This window comes from Gigantopelta aegis, chromosome 14, assembly GCF_016097555.1.
Source record: "Gigantopelta aegis isolate Gae_Host chromosome 14, Gae_host_genome, whole genome shotgun sequence".
NCBI lineage: Eukaryota > Metazoa > Mollusca > Gastropoda > Neomphalida > Peltospiridae > Gigantopelta > Gigantopelta aegis.
In genome coordinates this window covers 23,606,217-23,625,216 of record NC_054712.1, presented here as the reverse complement: position 1 = coordinate 23,625,216, position 19,000 = coordinate 23,606,217, and the positions used below count along the sequence as shown (strand labels likewise).

General features: G+C 35.1%; 1 protein-coding gene across 1 annotated transcript in view; it reads right to left on the bottom strand.

The window, feature by feature from the left end:
* Window positions 1–14,083: 14,083 nt before the first annotated feature.
* LOC121389147 (RAB11-binding protein RELCH homolog) overlaps window positions 14,084–19,000 on the bottom strand; it is a 163,676-nt gene continuing 158,759 nt past the window's right edge. The window contains exon 27 of the mRNA XM_041520757.1: window positions 14,084–18,039. Within this exon, the coding sequence (XP_041376691.1) occupies window positions 17,904–18,039 (136 nt within the window). The 3' untranslated portion in view covers window positions 14,084–17,903. The remainder of the gene's footprint in view (window positions 18,040–19,000) is intronic.

Sequence of the window (19,000 nt, the reverse complement as noted above, 5' to 3'; positions counted from 1 at the left end):
CATAGCATTAATGCTGTTACAAATACAAAAGCACCCAGTCTATACTGCCTCAGTTTCAGTATGTTTAACCAGTGATATAATTAACAATGTCTGATGATACATTGTTTTCTGTTTAATCGCAGATGTTTGTGAAATTATGTAATAATGTAATACTGGTCCAAACTGTTTTTATTATTTAAAAAAGGTGTTATTTGACACCAATTACATTCATCATAATTCATGTCCAAAATATATGGTTGATAAGTTAATATATTTTAAGATATACTCTTTAATATTTTGGTGCAAGAAAAATTCATATGTACTTCCCATTTTGCAGTATTTTTCTTACATAACACCCTCACCTCCCTCCCCCCATTTTAAATAGCATAATTAAAATATTTATCTACTGAATTTGTAGTTTGCATTATAAACGCCCTGATTTTTTGTGATTTTTTCTTCTTCTTTTTTCTATTGGTGAACTGGTAGTAAAAATATGTAATCTGTGATATATGTAATCTATATGCACTGTTTTTACTACTATTAGCCAAACAAACAAGAAACTGCTCAAAAGTGTACATTCCGTTTCGTTATGTTTCACCATTCTGTCTTTCATGTCACATAGATATGTGTAAACAAGTATGTATTATATTGGCTGTGTGTTTGAAGTAACAGAATCAGTCTAGTTTACCATCTAGAGGTACATGTAGCAACAGTGCTATTTTTGTATCGAAAAATATAATTAATTGTGATAGAATACCGGGTTTCTACAATTGTTATAAAAATCCACTAGTCATGGGATAGTGATTAAAAAATTTCACTAGCCATATTAAAAATTCACTAGCCCTACTTTCAAGTAAATACAATTTTACTAATAGGAATAATTTGATATGTCATCTAAAGAAGGAGATAGAGCTTAAAACCCTTATATTCACATTTACAAAACAGACCTAAATGCAACATTTGACGAAAACAAATTCACTAGCCAACGGGCATGACAATGGTAGTTAATTACTAGCCCAACATTGAATATTACGAGCCATGGGAGTGGGGCTACTATAATCTAGAAGCCCTGTATTAAATACCACATTTTCAATTGGTGGGACCTGCTGATGACATACTTGGTGGTAGACTGCTTGCCTTAGATGCAGTGGGTTGTAGGATCGATCCCCCTCAGTGGACCTGTTGGTTTATTTTTCCATCTTAACCAGTGCCCCATGATTGGTATATCAAAGGCTGTGGTATGTGTTCTGTCTGTAGCTGAATGCGTGTAGATGTTGCAGCAGTGGGTTTCCTCTGTCCCCAGTTAGATCACGTGTCTTAATAACCACATGTGAGGCATGATATGGTTGTGCATTAAAATGTACGAACATACCTTTGCTGATGGGAAAATACTGTATCCAAGGCCCACTATATATTTTGTGTGATTTCGCACGCGATTTTAATCATTTATGTGCTTTTTCATATCTGCATTTTTGCAAGTGGCTGTTGGTCTAGGATCGATCCCCGTCGGTGGACCCATTGGACTATTTCTCGTTCCAGCCAGTGCTCCACAACTGGTGTAACAAAAGCCATGGTATGTACTATCCTGTCTGTGGGATGATGCATATAAAAGATCTCTTGCTGCTAATGGAAAAGAATAGTTCATGAAGTGGCAACAGTGGGTTTCCTCTCTCAATATCTGTGTGGTCCTTAAACATATGCCTGACATCATATATCCGTAAATAAAATGTGTTGAGTGCGTCGTTAAATAAACCATTTCCTTCCTTTTTGCAAGCAGATTACTAAACAAAATTTGACGTCATCAAAGTGTTCATTTGAGCTGCTAGTCAATACATTATGACATTGAAAAACTCATGTGCAGAAAAAAAGCTCATTGATAGACATTTTTCCTGCATGCTGAATGCCTGTGTGCAGAATTGCATATATCGAAAAGGTACTGTGCATATGCACTGTATCAATAAACTTGCATGTTGAAATGCACACAACATCGCATTAATGGAAAGTGGACCAAAGGTGTAAAATTTGAGTGCTAAATATATAGGCCAAATTTACCTGTTTTTGACTTGCATGCATGTATTTACAATGCTTAAACACCTGCATTAAAGAAAAACAGGCTTCGAAAATTCAGCAAATGTTGTTTAATGTAATTATGTACAAATATATGATTTTACATAATGTGTACTATGTACATAATGTTTATTTATCTCTCAAGTTACAATGTGACTGAGAAAAATTAATTACATTTATATCCATTTAAACTTCATCGTACTATTATCTCTTTGTAATGTAATGTTGACATTCTTTTATTGCTTTAGTCGAAGCTACATCTGTTACTGGCTAAAAAACATACAGTTGAACCAATGGTCTGTAACGGCAACAACAGATATGTACCAGGCACAAAAGAACTTGTTTTCAAAGTTAAAAAGCTGTCTGTTTTTCATCCAGAATTCCATAATTTAGCGGTACCTAAACTGTTCCTGTTCTTGTTTATTGCATAGCATATGTTAGATTCTCTTGTAGTATTACCCAGTTCTTGTGTAAATTAAATTATTATTTACACAGAGAATACTACATGAGTGGCCGTTACATACCATTTATCTTACAACGAATTATTTTAAAATGTATCTAACAAGCAAAAGCATTTTTGGAAAAAAATCTCAGTGTAAATAAATAAGTTTCTTTACAAATTTCCATCAGATTGAAGGTTAAATTATTAAACTATTCAGTAATTTATTATGCAGTCATTTATCACACATCATACAGCCAATTACATGATTTATACAATAACTCGCCATTCGCACAACCAGTTACATATACCAGTCATTTATACAATAATATATCACTTACTAGTCATTTGACATCCTGGTCCCACCGGCCTTGCTTGCAAAAGTCTTCAAATTTAGACTCAAGTCTTTAATATACTGAAACAAAAAAGAAATTTGAGTTGGATTAAACACGAGCCAGCAATGGATGAATGAAAATTAATCAACATCAGTTGCTGTTGTAGTATTCCTTGGTGTATAAACCACACTAACGCCAAAACGGTATGGGTTTCAATTGCTTCATTTAGTCAATCAATCGCATGACATCACGCCTTATAAAAACCAAAAAGTCACATGGTAAGGATGATGAAGTAAATTACAGTCAGTAATGTGTGTGGCCCCCTTGAGCTTCAACTACAACTCAGCAATGTCTCCTCATGGACAGCAGAAGTCTGGTAAAAACCCTTACCGGAAGTCAACGCCATTGCTGTGCAGCACCTATCCACGGTCTCGCAAATTCTGGGGAGCATTCAGAAGGTTTCGCAGTCATCTGCCCAGTTCATCCCAAATGGTCTCTATGGGGTTTAAATCTGGTGAGTGGGATGGCCATTCCAAGACATTCACAGCAACACTTGTCGAGTCAAGGCTGCTGTGTGCTGTTGTCATGCTGGAAAGTTGAGTCCTGAACCATGTGCATGAAGAAATAGAAGAAGCTCTGGCATCAACATTTGGTCACAATATTGCTGTGCTGTAATGCTACCATTATTGACAATGAGTCGAGAACGACCATTTCCTGTGAATGCATCCCAGACCATAACGCTCCCGCCTCCCAATCTATCGACCTCTTGCACACAGCATTGAGCATAGCGTTCTTGTTGCCTCCACCATACCCGCACCCTCCCGTCAGCAAATCTCGGTGAGAAACATGACTTGCCACTGAATACAACATTATTCTACTGTCTTTGGTTAAATCGCATTGTCTGCGTTCACAACTGATTTCAAATGGCCTGTGGTGTTACCTGGCCCCTAAACAATTCCTGTGAAGTTGAAGTGGAAGTGACAAAGTGATTGCGCAGATGACGTAACCTTATTTGTTGATCTTCAAAACGTGATGTCAAACATGGTGCTCCTGACTGTGGGCGATCTGCTGTTTATCCTGTTTGCTAGAAACATCTCCTTCGATTGTGTATTGTCTGCTGGTTGCAACCAAACACTAGCGTGACTTCGGTACTGTCTGACTGTTCAGCTTGATACCTGCCCATGGCGCACTCCCAATCGTTATTTGACAGTCTAGGCTAATTATTGTTCCACAAGGTTTCGTGTGTTTTTCTGTATGTTATGAATAACATTCATATACCCATGATCATGTAACCTTCCACATGTGCAAATAATACTTTGTCTAAAATTGACTATGCACGTGCACCATCTCGGGTGTCGGCGCACAGGCTATGTGCACAGTGAAGCCATCACCTAGGCAACACACAATCTGCCAATTCAAATACTTTATTCTATAGGACTTTGTAATAACGTCATTTCTTTTTTGTTTCAGTATATCATGCTGAACATAGCAATGCACAGTGAAACAGTAAATATTTGAGTCTAGACTCTAAAGTTTTATAAACATGAGCCCAGTTGCTATTTATTTATTTAACTATTTGCAGTTATAGTATACAGGTACTAGCCATTTACAAATTACAATCATATGACAAGTTAGCAGTCATTTTCAACCAGTTACCAATCATTTTTACAATTATCAATCATACAGTCTACTACTGATCCATCATGTTATTGTAGTGCCTTTTGTTGGTATCACCAATGATGATCTCCATTAAATTTACTCACACAATCTCATTTGTATTGTTTTGTTTTATTTTATTCTGTCTTTCTGTTTCAATCACAGAAATGTTATACCTAGAGTCATTTAAGCAGAAAACAATCAAAAAGAACATTTTTAACTTGCTTGTTAAAATCGTTGCCTAAAAAAATACCTACGGTCCATGATAGTCACTCTTCACATTATTGTTTTGGCTTCATACACAATAAATATAACATATTCAATGGTAATTTTTATTTCTTTCATTTTTTAAAACTTGAATAATATTTTGTCTAAAATTATGAAGAATAAAAACATACCTGCAAACGGCATTTTCTACTCGATAGAGAACTTGGATTAATTTTGACAGGAGTTGAGGAAAGTAGACCAGTTTTTATTTTAATATGGCAAAGCATTGTAACAATATACCTAGCTAATTCTGAATTTGAATGACGTCACTTGGCATCTCTACAATAACAATAAACTGGGTACATGATGTTTCCATTTTCAGAACACTAGAAAATTCCAATACAAAATTGCTATTGAATATTTTTTGTTTCAGAATTACAGAAGCACCCAAATATGTTTGATAAAAACCTTGGTAATTGAAGTTTTTGACTATTTACAAATTATGGATTCGAAGTGAAATTACTGTAAAATATGTTACATTTATTGTGTACGAAGCCAAAACAAGGCTGCGAAGAAAAGCGACTATCGTCAACCTTAACCTGCCAGGATATTTACTGGTCTTGCTACATTAGGACACACGAAGCAAATTTGCAAGATACACAAATAAAAATTCAAACAAGGGTCTTCCGCATTATGTTCCATATGCATACTTTGTTCAAACAAAATTTTATGTCTGTTGGGTGGTGGTTACATATAAAGAATTGCTTCCAATTCACCCCATGTGATAAGTTCTGGATAAACTACTAATATTTGGTCATCATCACCATCATGTTTTTACAGTATCGCTGACTTGCAGTAAGATTGGAATGGAAGATTCTGTGATATAATCTGTGTAATAATTTTAAAGCTGGTTTCAGATTCTCTGTAAATTTAGAACTGACTTCCGATTTGTTGTTTATGGCTGATTTTTAATGTGTTGATTGTACCCATATTGGCTACAACATATTTGAAGATGTGTCTTACCAGTTGTGTAATTATGCATCAGTTGGTTATTGTCTGCTAAATGCTTTCCTGTGATACTGAAGCAATATCAGACACATGCTGTGTACTTGAAACGCTGTTCTGGTACAGGGTTGTAGGATATTAAACGAGCTTCCATTTCGTATCATGACAACGAATATTATTTCACGAGGGATATAAACATGATTCGAAATGGTAGCAAGTTTAATGTCCTATTTATTACCCATAATTGATCTTAATTTATATCGCTCAACTCATTTGGTTGGCGGTCCTATAAGGTTGTAGTGTGCCAGTCGATGATGTCATTGTGTGACGTCAAAGTGTTACGTCCCTCTTGGCTTTCTAGTGGGACGTATCACTTTGATATGTACCAAGATATTTTTAACCATATTGGTAATAAAAACCTTTTCTAAACGTTTCTCAAATCCCACTACCTTACATAGTGGTGTGATGAGAATGGGTGTCGGCCATTTGTAAATACATGGATGAATTGTGCATCCTCAGAATTACTTCAATACACCGGTCAGACTTCACAATTTGTTTCTTTAATATATTGTTGGTTATGTGTACAACACAGTGTGCTGGAGCAAGCAGATGTTAATGTTGACCTGTTTTCAAATAAATTTGAAAGAATAAAATTTTGATCTACAGTTTGAAATTGTCTGTTTTCTTAGTGCTACCATCAGGCGACCTTTCCATGCTGTCAGTAATGAAATAGGTGTGTGACAATGGTTGTGGTATGTGATGCCCTGTCTGTGGGAAAGTACTTGTTTTCCTGCAGGACTTCTAGAATTTTTATAAAATCCACTAGCCATAGGATCAGTGATTTTAAAAATGTACTAGCCACAATTAAAAATTCACTAGCCTACTTTACTTTAAGTTAATACAATTTTACTAAATAATAGTAATAATCAGATATAACACCTAAAGAGGGAGATAGAGCTAAAAAAAATACTAACATTGGGAGATGGGATGTTGGCAGGATATTCATATTTACAAAAAAGACTTAACTGCAACATTTGACCAAAAATAATTCACTAGCCGTCGGGCATGGCAATAGTAGTTATTTACTAGCCCAACATTGAATATCACTAGCCACGGGAGTGGGACTCCCCCATAATCTAGAAGCCCTGTCCTGCTACAGTAAAATACTCTTATAACAAACCAGAAGGGACCATACCATGACTGTTAGTTCGTTATAGCAGTAGTTCGTTATACACATTTGCATAAGTTGGGCATTAATATATATGAAAATAAAACGGGATTTTACGATCAGTTCGTTCTATGCAATAGTTCGTTCTAAGCATGTTTGTTATAAATGTACTTTACTGTATATTAATCGAGAATATGGTTGCAGTTTTCCTTCTCCCATTAAACCAAGCATCACAATCATGATGTGTTAGACATTCAATAGTTACATTTTTCTTTTCGGCTGTTAGTGGTTAACAAATTATGTACAAAGATGGTCTGTTGCATTGGTACATTGTATTTATGACCGAGTTAAATATAGCTTTAATAGTTGGGTGAAGGACCCACTCCACTTAATCTTGGGCATTTCCTCCATTCCTACCATGCTCTACAACTGACACTAGTATGTATACTATGTATCATGCCATACCATTTGTCATCTTGTCCATAAAAAAAAAAAACTTCCTGCTAATTGATGTTGAGATTAGACATAATGGCAGTGGTTTATTACAGATTGTTACAATTACAGTAGTCCAATAATTTATGTAGAAATAATTAGTGAACCTGCACAAATTAAAACAAAAATCCTAAATGGCCACCACAATATTTATCATTTTCCATTTTTGCCATGTGTTCACTTCTAATTAACCTAATAATTTAAATAGCAGACTTTTTGCTTGTTTCTCTTTCCATGACTGTATTTCAAAGTCCATGGTATGTACTACCCTGTCTGGGATGGTGTATATAAAAAATCACTTGCTGCTAATCGAAAATAGCCCATGAAGTGGCGACAGCGGGTTTCCTCTCAATATCTGCGTGGTCCTTAACCATGTCTGATGCCACATAACCATAAATAAAATGTGTTGAGTGCGTTGTTAAATAAAACATTTCCTTCTTCTTGTGACCATCCATGCCACACACCTGCCATTTCCCCATCAGCTTTTGGCTGTGATCTTAGTCTGACCACTAAAAAAAGTGTTCAGTAGTTACTTCTGGCATTGTTCAGAGGCACTTGTAACCACCTACTATATTCCCCTACCAGCCGAAGTTAGTGCTGTGGGTTAAAACAGCTTTATTAGCAGCAGATGACAAGGATGAAAATAAGTTTCATTGGGACATCACTTTCAGTATTTAATTCCCTTGCAAATTGCAAAGTAAAAGAAAGGAATATTTGTTTAACGACACCTCAGCACATGGCTATTTTGTGTCTAATACTTGTTTATTTGTAGACTGCAAAGATGCATGTTCGGACGTATTTGTGGGATAACCTAAAAGATGGACAATGATCTCGATGACTATGGATTAATAGTTTCCTATTTCATGAAATTAACATATATAATAATACAAAGGCACTGTTCAGTATGTGTATAATAAAGTTTATTAAAAATTAATTGATAATTTTGTGATTTTACAGTGTTGACGTGATCAACATAAAATCTGAAATGATTGTTACAGGACAAGACAAGATATAATACAGTGGAAAACATGAAATCACAAAACAAGACAATGAGTGAGAGCCATTCTAAGGGTTGGTCAAGCTTATTATACAAGCATTCATCCCCTGTCCACCCCCAATTTGTATTTTTTGTGGGGTTTTTTTAATCTGCTGTAATCACCATTTTCATAAAAGTTGGATTGAAAAGGGACAGACTGACATATAGTTAAACCTGAATTAAAGAAGACACCTCAGTAATTTTTCACTGCACCACACAGGACAGCACATACCACAACCTTTGATAAAACTAGTTGTGGAGAATTAGTTGGGATGGGACAAACTGCCCACCAAGAGTTGTCCGTCTCATGACCCACTGTACCTTGGGCGAGTGCTCTACCACTGAGCTACATCCTGCCCTACCTGTATTAATAAAGGATCACTTCACTATTGTCACCAGATCATCTACGCTAATATAGCCATAGTACAAACTGAACAACAAAAGAAATGCAAGTAATTTAATATATTTTGTATTGATGATAAAATCAATTCAGTACATAGATTCATAGGTACTTGATGACAGGATAATTTAATTCACAATGTACCCCAAAAGAATCCCTCCAAAGCATGTACTAAAAAAAATAAAAAATAATAAAATAGTACTCACAGTTTATCGACATTAGGGAGGTGGGGGTGGGTGGGGTGGGGTGGTTGCTATTTAAAAACAATAGTAGACATTTCTTGATTACAGTATGCTTTCGATATGAAACTCATCAGACTTTACATCTTTCCACCACCCCCCGACAGTTCAAATTGAACTTCTCTTTCATTGATTTTAATAGTTAATCACTCATTTTTCTTCTTTCTTTCTCTGGGTTCCCCCCCCCCCCCCCCCCCCCCCCCCCCCCCCAGTCATTTTCGTATTTGGTGACAAAGTAACTTCCACATACTCATCTACAGCATCAATAGTGGCTAATATGCAATAACTATCATGTACTAGTGTCATTGGGAAATAGTTTATTATCCTGTCATCAAGTAACTATTAGTCCAAGCTCCAGATCCTGTAGGGGGCCTATTTCTAGTTGGACCTGACACCGCGAGCTGCAGAAGCATATGCACAGATTGTCAAAATGGGCCGAAAATTAGTTCACAAAACATTGATAATTTTTAACAGACAAACATTAATGTGATTCAAACATAATAATTCTAAATAAACTAAAGAGAATTGAATTAACATTCGCATTTCTTTTGTGGTTCAGTATATTAAACAGTTCAGCAGTCCTAAAACACCACCTTATATACCATTATAAATTAACAAGTGGCTGTTTTACACAGGTTTCACTAAACGTTCTTAAGCAGCCACCTGTCTTATGGGGTGGGTAGCTCGATTTTATTCCACATTCTACTTTTCTTCTTTTTGGGGGGTGGGGAGAGCTTACATTTCAAGTATGCTATCCTGGGCACACACAAGCTATCTACACTGTCAGTCCAGGATAGGTATTAATGATTAGGTGTTAACAGTGGTTAATGAGTGGTGTTAAAAGTTCACTGTGGGTTAGAGCAGGTACTAGTATCAGTATTTGAACCCAGTAACTACAAGCTTCAAGGCCAACAGTTTAACTTCCTTTATAAGTAAAACCATTCGGTCACATGAGGTTACCGATACTTCTAAAGACAGATGCATTAAGTATTCAAAAACAAAATTTAAAATAAAATAAAATAAATGAATTTATATGCAGTGTATATTTGTTATTTGTGACAAACAAAATTGAAGTACATACTAACAATAAAAAGGTGGGCGTCGCATTATGATCTAAAACAAAAAGCATGTGCTTTGATTTCATATTATATACTGGTCTACACCAACCTCACTGTTTTTCTTTTATGTCTGTTCGATTCACTGGTTTCTTTTTAAATGATCTTTTTTACTCCAATAAGTGTCATTAAACATTAATTATTTTTAAATGACAGTTTGTTCATCTATAGAGAGCTGTCAGGGCCGTAGCTAGGATTGAACGAGCATAGAAGGTGCAATACACTAAAGGGTCCGGGGGCATGTCCCCCAGGAAATGTTTCAATCTAGAGGCTCTACAATACCCATTTTGCAGCCATTTCAGGAAAGGTTACATATTTAAAACAACAATATCAATAACCAGTAATAATTTATTGTTGTAATTTGTCCCCCCCCCCCCCCCCCTCCTTCCACTAGCTATGTCCCTGCTTGTGTGTTTATGACTATACATGTACGATTGCTATTTCTTGATTGATCATGTACTTAAGTCACAGACCCAAGTTTCAGCTTATGAAATTGGTAACTACAGGTAAGTTTGGTTAATTGACAAACCCATAACACATCTGTATAAAAGTTATAATTAAGTAAAACAAAAGCCTTGATGTTGAAACAGGGAAACACCTTCTAAAATAGACTAGAGATCGTCTTCATAACCATTATTTCTCAGAGGTATGTGCTTTTTTTTTTTTTTTTAGTTATGGAAAATGTATTTCACAGTACATGTATTACAAACACCAGGACGATCAATAAAACTCTAAAACAGATAATCTCTAACAGTAAAACATAAGTAATGTCTGAATTCAATTATCAAAAAAGGCTCTAATAATGAATATATTGTCTGGGTATGTATTATGGTGCGGTATGGGTTTTGAAGCGCTATCTTTAAATAACAATTACACATCATCTGGGATCGATCCTGGTCAGTGGACCCATTGGGCTATTTCTCATTCCAGCCAGTGCACCACGACTGGTATATTAAAGGCCGTAGTATGTGTTATGCTGTCTGTGGGATAGTGCATATAAAAGATCCCTTGCTGCTAATCGAAAAGAGTAGCCCATGAAGTGGTGACAGCGGGTTTCTTATCTCAATCTCTGTGGTCCTTAACCATATAACCGTAAAATAAAATGTGTCGAGTGCGTCGTTAAATAAAACATTTCCTTTCTCACTTTAATCTCATTCTGTTGTGATCATGTGTCTTGCCTTACAGACACACACTTAAAGCTGACATTTCTTATTTGCTTTTGTGTTTGACATGGCAAAGATCTGACAGAAGATTTTATTTATTCCCAGAGTGGTTTTGATTTAGCTGAGTTTTCACACACACATGTAAAGACTGACCATAATGTCTGGAGACTGTTTTAATGAATATTCTCGGGTGTCGCAATGACAATCTGTAACACATTACAGGCAGGTTCCTTACCATTAATGTCCATTATCGGATCAAAGGCTCAAACCTCCATAGATTCCCACCAGTTCCAAATCCTGTATGTGGAATCGAAACTAATCATTTACATTATATTATAAGAAAGTGAAACATGATGTCTAAGTAGCAGACTGAATAAAGTACTTCTCAAGACAAAATTAAACATCTATATTTCCAGGCAATATTTTGTTAATTTCAGTCATTTAGTGTGACCCAACCTTTAAATCTATGATTTACAAAACCGCTCTGATCAACCATGAAAAAAATGTGTTTGTTTTGTTTAGCAACACCACTAGAGCACACTGATCTATTAATCATAGGCTATTGGATAAAAAACAAACATTTGGTAATTTTAACATATAATCTTAGAAAACATGCCACATTTGTCCATTAGGTCAGGTCAGGTCAAAGGTTTTAATGTGCACATTCAGAACAAGCTGTTGTAGCACATGCCTTGCATGGGCGCAGGTGTCCTCCATCCAGGACAGGAAATAAAATTTTCCATTCGTAATAAGGGATCTTTTATAAGCACTTTACCACAGACAGGACAGCTCATACCATGGCCTTTGACATACCAGTCGTGCACTAGCTAGAGAGAAATAGTCTAATGGGCCCACCAAGAGGGATCGATCCTAGCTCGGGTGGGAAGCCAAATACTGGGATGTGAAGCCCCAGTACCTACCAGCCATAGGGATCGATCCTAGCTGACCGTGCATTGAGTGAGTGTTTTACCACTGGGCCACATTTCCACCCTACCTGGAGAGCAAGCCTAGAACAGACATGCCTCGTTTTGTTTTGTTGTATAATAGACTCTGCCAATTATACATCACTTCCATTATATAATTCATTAAATCATTCATTTTTAGATATTTTCGTGCTTATATCCAATTACGGTTCCAGTACACTGTCCTGGAGGACACACACATCTCAGCTATCTGGGCTAGTGGGTTAACTGTTAATGTTTAGTGAGAGACAGACATCTCAGCTATCTGGGCTAGTGGGTTAACTGTTAATGTTTAGTGAGAGACACACATCTCAGCTATCTGGGCTAGTGGGTTAACTGTTAATGTTTAGTGAGAGAGAAGTCAGTGCAGTGGTCTTACTCCTACCACTGAGTAATTGAATTTGCTCTGGGTGGGAGCCAATACTGGGATGTGAACCCAGTACCTACCAGCCATAAGCTTTCTGGACTGCCTGTACAGGATAGTGGATTAGTGGTTAGTGAGAGAGAAGAGGGTGTAGTGGTCTTACACCTACCCTCTAAGTTGTTAAACTCACTCTGGGTGGGAGCCGGTACCGGGATGCGAACCCAGTACCTTCCAGCCCTAAGTCTCATGGCCTAACCATTACACCATAGACTGGAACATAGACTTTGCTGTTAACCAGGGAACATGTTGTTCAGTGTCACATCACGATTTGCTACACAATTTTAAAACATTTTGCTACACAATTTTAAAACATTAAACAAAAACAAATAGGGTTGAATTTATGAAGCCTGTTTTTTTTAAATGCATGTGTTTAAACATTGTAAATATATGTAGTTACAAGCATGAAAGACAAAACAGGATTGTTTGTTTGTTTGTCCATATTGTTTAAAACAAACATGCCTCAATCTTAGGTGGACGACAGTGACACTAAGGTCGAAGACAGTCACTTCTCATACCTTTGTTTTGGCTTCGTACACAATAAATATAATATTACCAACTGAAATTGTTTTATATGATATATTTGACAAAAGGTACTTTTTATTTCTTTCATCTTTTAAAACTTAAATTTAATATTTTGTCCAGAATTATAAAAAATAAAAACTTACTGACCTGTGCTTGTTATAGAATTTTGACAGGGGTCAAGATTAGCAGACCAGTTTTCATTTTAATGTAGCGAAGCATTGTAATAATATAGCTACTTTTGAATTTGAATGACATCAGTATTCCAATGACGTCACTTTGCATCTCCTTACAATAACCATAAACTGGGTACATGACGTTTCCAGTTTAAAAACGCTGGAAAAATTCCAACGCAAAATTGCTATTGAAAATGTTTTGTTTGAACATTACTAATGCACCTGAATGTGTTTGATGATAATCTTGTGATTTAAAAAATTGTACCTTTTACACAAAATGGATTTCAAGTGAAATTACGGCTTATATTTATTGTGTACAAAGCCAAAAGAAGGGTGCGAAGAGTGACTGTCGTCGACCTTAATGGAAGTCTTCAAACCAGTAATAAGAGTGTAATTCGAGACACTCCAACAATCTCACCAACTGCACATATATAATTAAATTATTATTATTAAGCCAGGAATCCATGTGTCTGTATTGCATAGTGGGTAATGCATAAACAACAGTTTATATAGAAATTAATTAAATATATATATATATATAAACACTTCTATATGTACGCAATGCGTGTTGTGTAATGCACAATATGTTAATTCCCAAACTCCTCATGGTCATTCCAACAGGCATCATGTACTACGCATTATGCATCACGTAAACATGGATTCCTAGCTTTATTATGAGAACAAATCTGTAAACAAAATAGTGACACAAAACAATATCTGTATTACTGGTACATGTTGAAAGCGTACTGAGTGATAAATTACTAATTCAGGAATGTTATAAAGGTGATATCATACATGTTATTATTTTGTTAAAACAACAATTCACACGGAGTATCACACACAATGTTGCACAACACTGGTCAGTCTTTGTTTAAAGCTGCCAACAACAAAAAAGTCCTATATACTAAATAAACTGTGACAAAGCCATCTGTATGCTTTTAAAATACTTTTAAAATATTTAAATAATATTTAAATAATTGGAACAAAAATTCCCATTCACAATCATAGTCTTGGACCAGAAATAACATGAATATATTTGCTGTTGGGATTTACACTATGTACAAAAAAAGTAAATTATTAGGCGTTACCCTTTAATGTACAATTAAGTAAACTATTTACATTTATCCATTTTTGTACAAAAAGAGTTTACTCTTTATATATGCATTAAGGTTTGCCCCTTCAATGGTAAACTATTTGTGTTATCTCTTTATATACAGTAATGTGAATAATTAGGGGATATAGTACTGTTGTTAGATATACAAGCCTCTGGGAATTGAAGAGAGAGAGAGAGAGAGAGAGAGAGAGAGAGAGAGAGTGAATTGATTCTACACATGTACAGTATATACAGGCCTGGATTTAACACTTGATTCTATACATGTACAGTATATACAGGCCCGGATTTAACACTTGATTCTATACATGTACAGTATATACAGGCCCGGATTTAACACTTGATTCTATACATGTACAGTATATACAGGCCCGGATTTAACACTTGATTCTATACATGTACAGTATATACAGGCCCGGATTTAACACTTGATTCTATACATGTACAGTATATACAGGCCCGGATTTAACACTTGATTCTACACATGTACAGTATATACAGGCCCGGATTTAACACTTGATTCTACACATGTACAGTATATACAGGCCCGGATTTAACACTTGATTCTATACATGTACAGTATATACAGGCCTGGATTTAACACTTGATTCTACACATGTACAGTATATACAAAGTTAAGCTAAAATATTCCCATCCAATCAATTTTATATCTAACTCACAATCATGCACACTTTTAAGTAACTAAATGTACATTAGAGATCCATCTTGGATATTAATGAAGTATCTAGAATATAATATATGTATGCATTGCACACCTATTATGCATCCAGATTATGGTAAGAATGTGTTTTAATAAAATTCCTTACACCTCAGCCCCCAGAAATATGATGTTACACAACTAGCATTTTCAGATTTCCAAGGTTTTAAGAGTATTGTTAGTGTAATTTAGGACCCATGAATTACTATGAGTCGGGTCATAAAAACAAATGGTCGCAATTGTGTATGTGCTGTAGGAAATTTTATAACAAAAATTCAGAATTGGATCATGTTACTTACTCTTGCTCTGCAAATAAAATAATCTGCAAATTAATTTTATAAATTTTGCACAACAGTCAGATTATGTTTTAATCTTTATATTTTAACCTTATATACAATTTGTTTTTTGAAATGCAAATAATTAAAAATAAAGTCTTTTTAAAGGGATATACATGACTTCTTTTTTGTTAATGAACAAGGCTTTGTTTTATCATCTAGTGAATTATAAACATATTGTTTGACCATTAAACAGGTACATCAAACTTAGAAACACAGACATATCTAGCATATTATTTTAATGGGTATGGTCATTTTAACAACAAAAAAAGTTTTTAATATTAATTAACTGTTACTGTAGTAAACATCTGCTACATGTATGTCACATTAAATTTACTGAAATGCTTGTGACACCATAAATGCTACAATAAATCTAACACATGTAAGATAAGAGAAGAAAAATCAACATTTCATTGCTACATAAATTAAAAAATTCTGATTTCTAAAAATTAATGGAATATATCAAAATTACATGTATCAGTAATCACACAAAAACACACAAAAAACCAAACAAAAACAAAAACCACTAATAAAAAATATTAAAAGTAATTTGAAAATATGAAGACAAATTAAATAATAATGAGAAAATATCACATAGTATTTCTTAGTGCTGTAAAATCAGATCATTTCCACTGTTCTTATTGCACCTCTAATACATCACCTGAATACAACTTCGATCAAAGATAGTGAAAACAGAGATTTTATTTTCACTGTTTTCTGCACTACACAAGTTCATTCAGTTGTCCATGGCAAGACAGTTTTTATTTTAGATGAATATACAAGGACTTCTTTAATTTGCACAAATAACGAAGAAAAAAACCCAATGGGCTGAAATTGTGAAACCTGTTTTTCTCAACCACAGATTTTTTAGGCATTGTAAATATAATGTGGTTGGTTCACAGGCTTTGCAAATGTGGCCCAATATTTTTGTTTTAGATGTCCTTCAATACAACACTAAATAGCAAAGATACTAAAAGCATGTTTTATTTTGCTTTGTTTTAACTGTATTTTGTCATACAACTCAATGTGTTTCAATTCCATGGCAAGGTAAAGCATGTAACTTCATCTGAACACATTATCACCTCTGTTGCATTGCTTGGACACTAATGTATTGAAAATACCACTTTCCGTTCCTCAGTCTTGTATCTTGGAAATCTCATAACTTGCCTCAATTTTTTAATAAATAGAAATGTTGGGCATATGTAGACATTGTGCATGTTATACACTGTATGTGAAAATTTATATTAAGTAAAGTTTTAAGCATTTCATTTAATGGGGTTTTATTGAAAGTGTTTTAATTGAAAGTGCTTTGACTTTCGATATGTGAAGATCAACTTTCTGCTTTCTCTCATTATTTTATGTCAAATTTGTGTATTTCATAGAGCAAGAGTTATTTAAGAAATGTTTCTTACATTGTATGTTTGATGTCAAGTTTGCATGTCATACAGTAAGAGTTATTTAAGAAATGTTTCTTACATTGTATGTTTGATGTCAAGTTTGCATGTCATACAGTAAGAGTTATTTAAGAAATGTTTCTTACATTGTATGTTTGATGTCAAGTTTACATGTCATACAGTAAGAGTTAGTTAAGAAATATTTCTTACATTGTATGTTTGATGTTTAGTTTGCATGTCATACAGTAAGAGTTAGTTAAGAAATGTTTCTTACATTGTATGTTTGATGTTTAGTTTGCATGTCATACAGTAAGAGTTAGTTAAGAAATGTTTCTTACATTGTATGTTTGATGTCAAGTTTGCATGTCATACAGTAAGAGTTAGTTAAGAAATGTTTCTTACATTGTATGTTTGATGTCAAGTTTGCATGTCATACAGTAAGAGTTAGTTAAGGAACTTGACTTACGTACGATGTCAGATTTGGATGTCATACAGCAAGAAATAGTTTAAGAATATCTCTTGTGTATGATGTCACACATCTGCATGTCTGCATATGGTATTTAAACAATTCCACTGTGTGATGTTCAGATTGTGTAGTTCATACAGCAAGAGTCATTTTAAAAAATCACACTTATTGTATGTGAAGATCTACTTTCTGTTAATGTTAAATTCCTCTTTGTATATTGAAGCCCACATAACTTGCTGAGTCCCAGGGCTAGCTCTGGGTGAACACAAAGTGTCGCCAAATATTACTGATTAAACTTCAAAAATGGCAGAAAACCAGTTATTTTATAATAAAATATAGCAAAATTATTTCGCCAACTCAAAATAAAATTTGCCAGTTGTTTTCAAAATTCGCAGTGGGTGAATCATGGCGACTGCCAGAGCTAGCTCTGACTGTTTGGGTCCTCAAATGAAGAGAAATGTCTGTCCCAATCCACTTCCTGTCAGTGTTTTTGTGTTTCACTTCTTGCGTGTGAAGATGTTCGACAGGTTGGCCTTTGATGTCGTGTCTTTGATGCGCGACATCACTCGAGACTTCATGTCCTCTGATCCAGGAGCAAACTGCGAGCTTAGGGTCGACGTGAAGCTGGAACTTCTGAAACAGAGTAAAGGAAAGGAATGTCTGTTTAATGCATACAATATATATCGGACATCAGGCATCAAACAAAAGGTAAAAATTTAAATGGTCTTTAAAAACCTGAAATTATCTTATGTTATAAAATATAAACCATTCTGTCAGAGAAGTAGATTAGTTATTGGAGTGTTTACTTGTGTATTTTGTTGCATTTATTTTTCAGCACTTTATTCATTCATTCAGTGGGTTAGTTGTTAGTTGGTTAGTGAGAGAGAAGAGGGTGTAGTGGTCTTACACCTACCCATTGAGTCATTAAAACTCACTCTGGGTGGGAGCCAGTACCATGCTGCGAACCCAGTACCTACCAGCCTTATGTTTGATGGCTTAACCACGAACCACCGAGGCCGGTTTCAACACTTTAAAACAAATCCAGTCTATATCTTAATAAAAAAATATGACATTATGCATTATCAAATTAATATCTAAAAAATCAGATCCCTACAGTCTCATTATAAGCGATTATTCCGATCAACACTTGATCAGTATGAACTGTAGAACCGTATCTGACATAGACTTTACTGTGTACAGTGGTATAAAGAGCTCATCTAAAGCATGGTCGGTCTGGGATCAATCCCCATCGGTGGGCCCATAAGGCCATTTTTTTTATCTAGCCAGTGCACCACAACTCACATAGACTTTACTGTGTACAGTGGTATAAAGAGCTCATCTGAAGCATGGTCGGTCTGGGATCAATCCCCGTCAGTGGGTCCATAAGGCCATTTCTTGATCTAGCCAGTACAGAACAACTGTTATACCAAAGACTGTGGTATGTGCTATCCTGTCTGTGCGATTGTGCAAATAAAAGATCCCTTGCTACTAATAGGAAAAATGTAGGTTTCCTCTCTGAGACTTTGTCAAAATTACTAAATGTTAGGCATCCAGTAGCCGATAATTAATAAATCTATTGTGCTCTAGTGGTGTC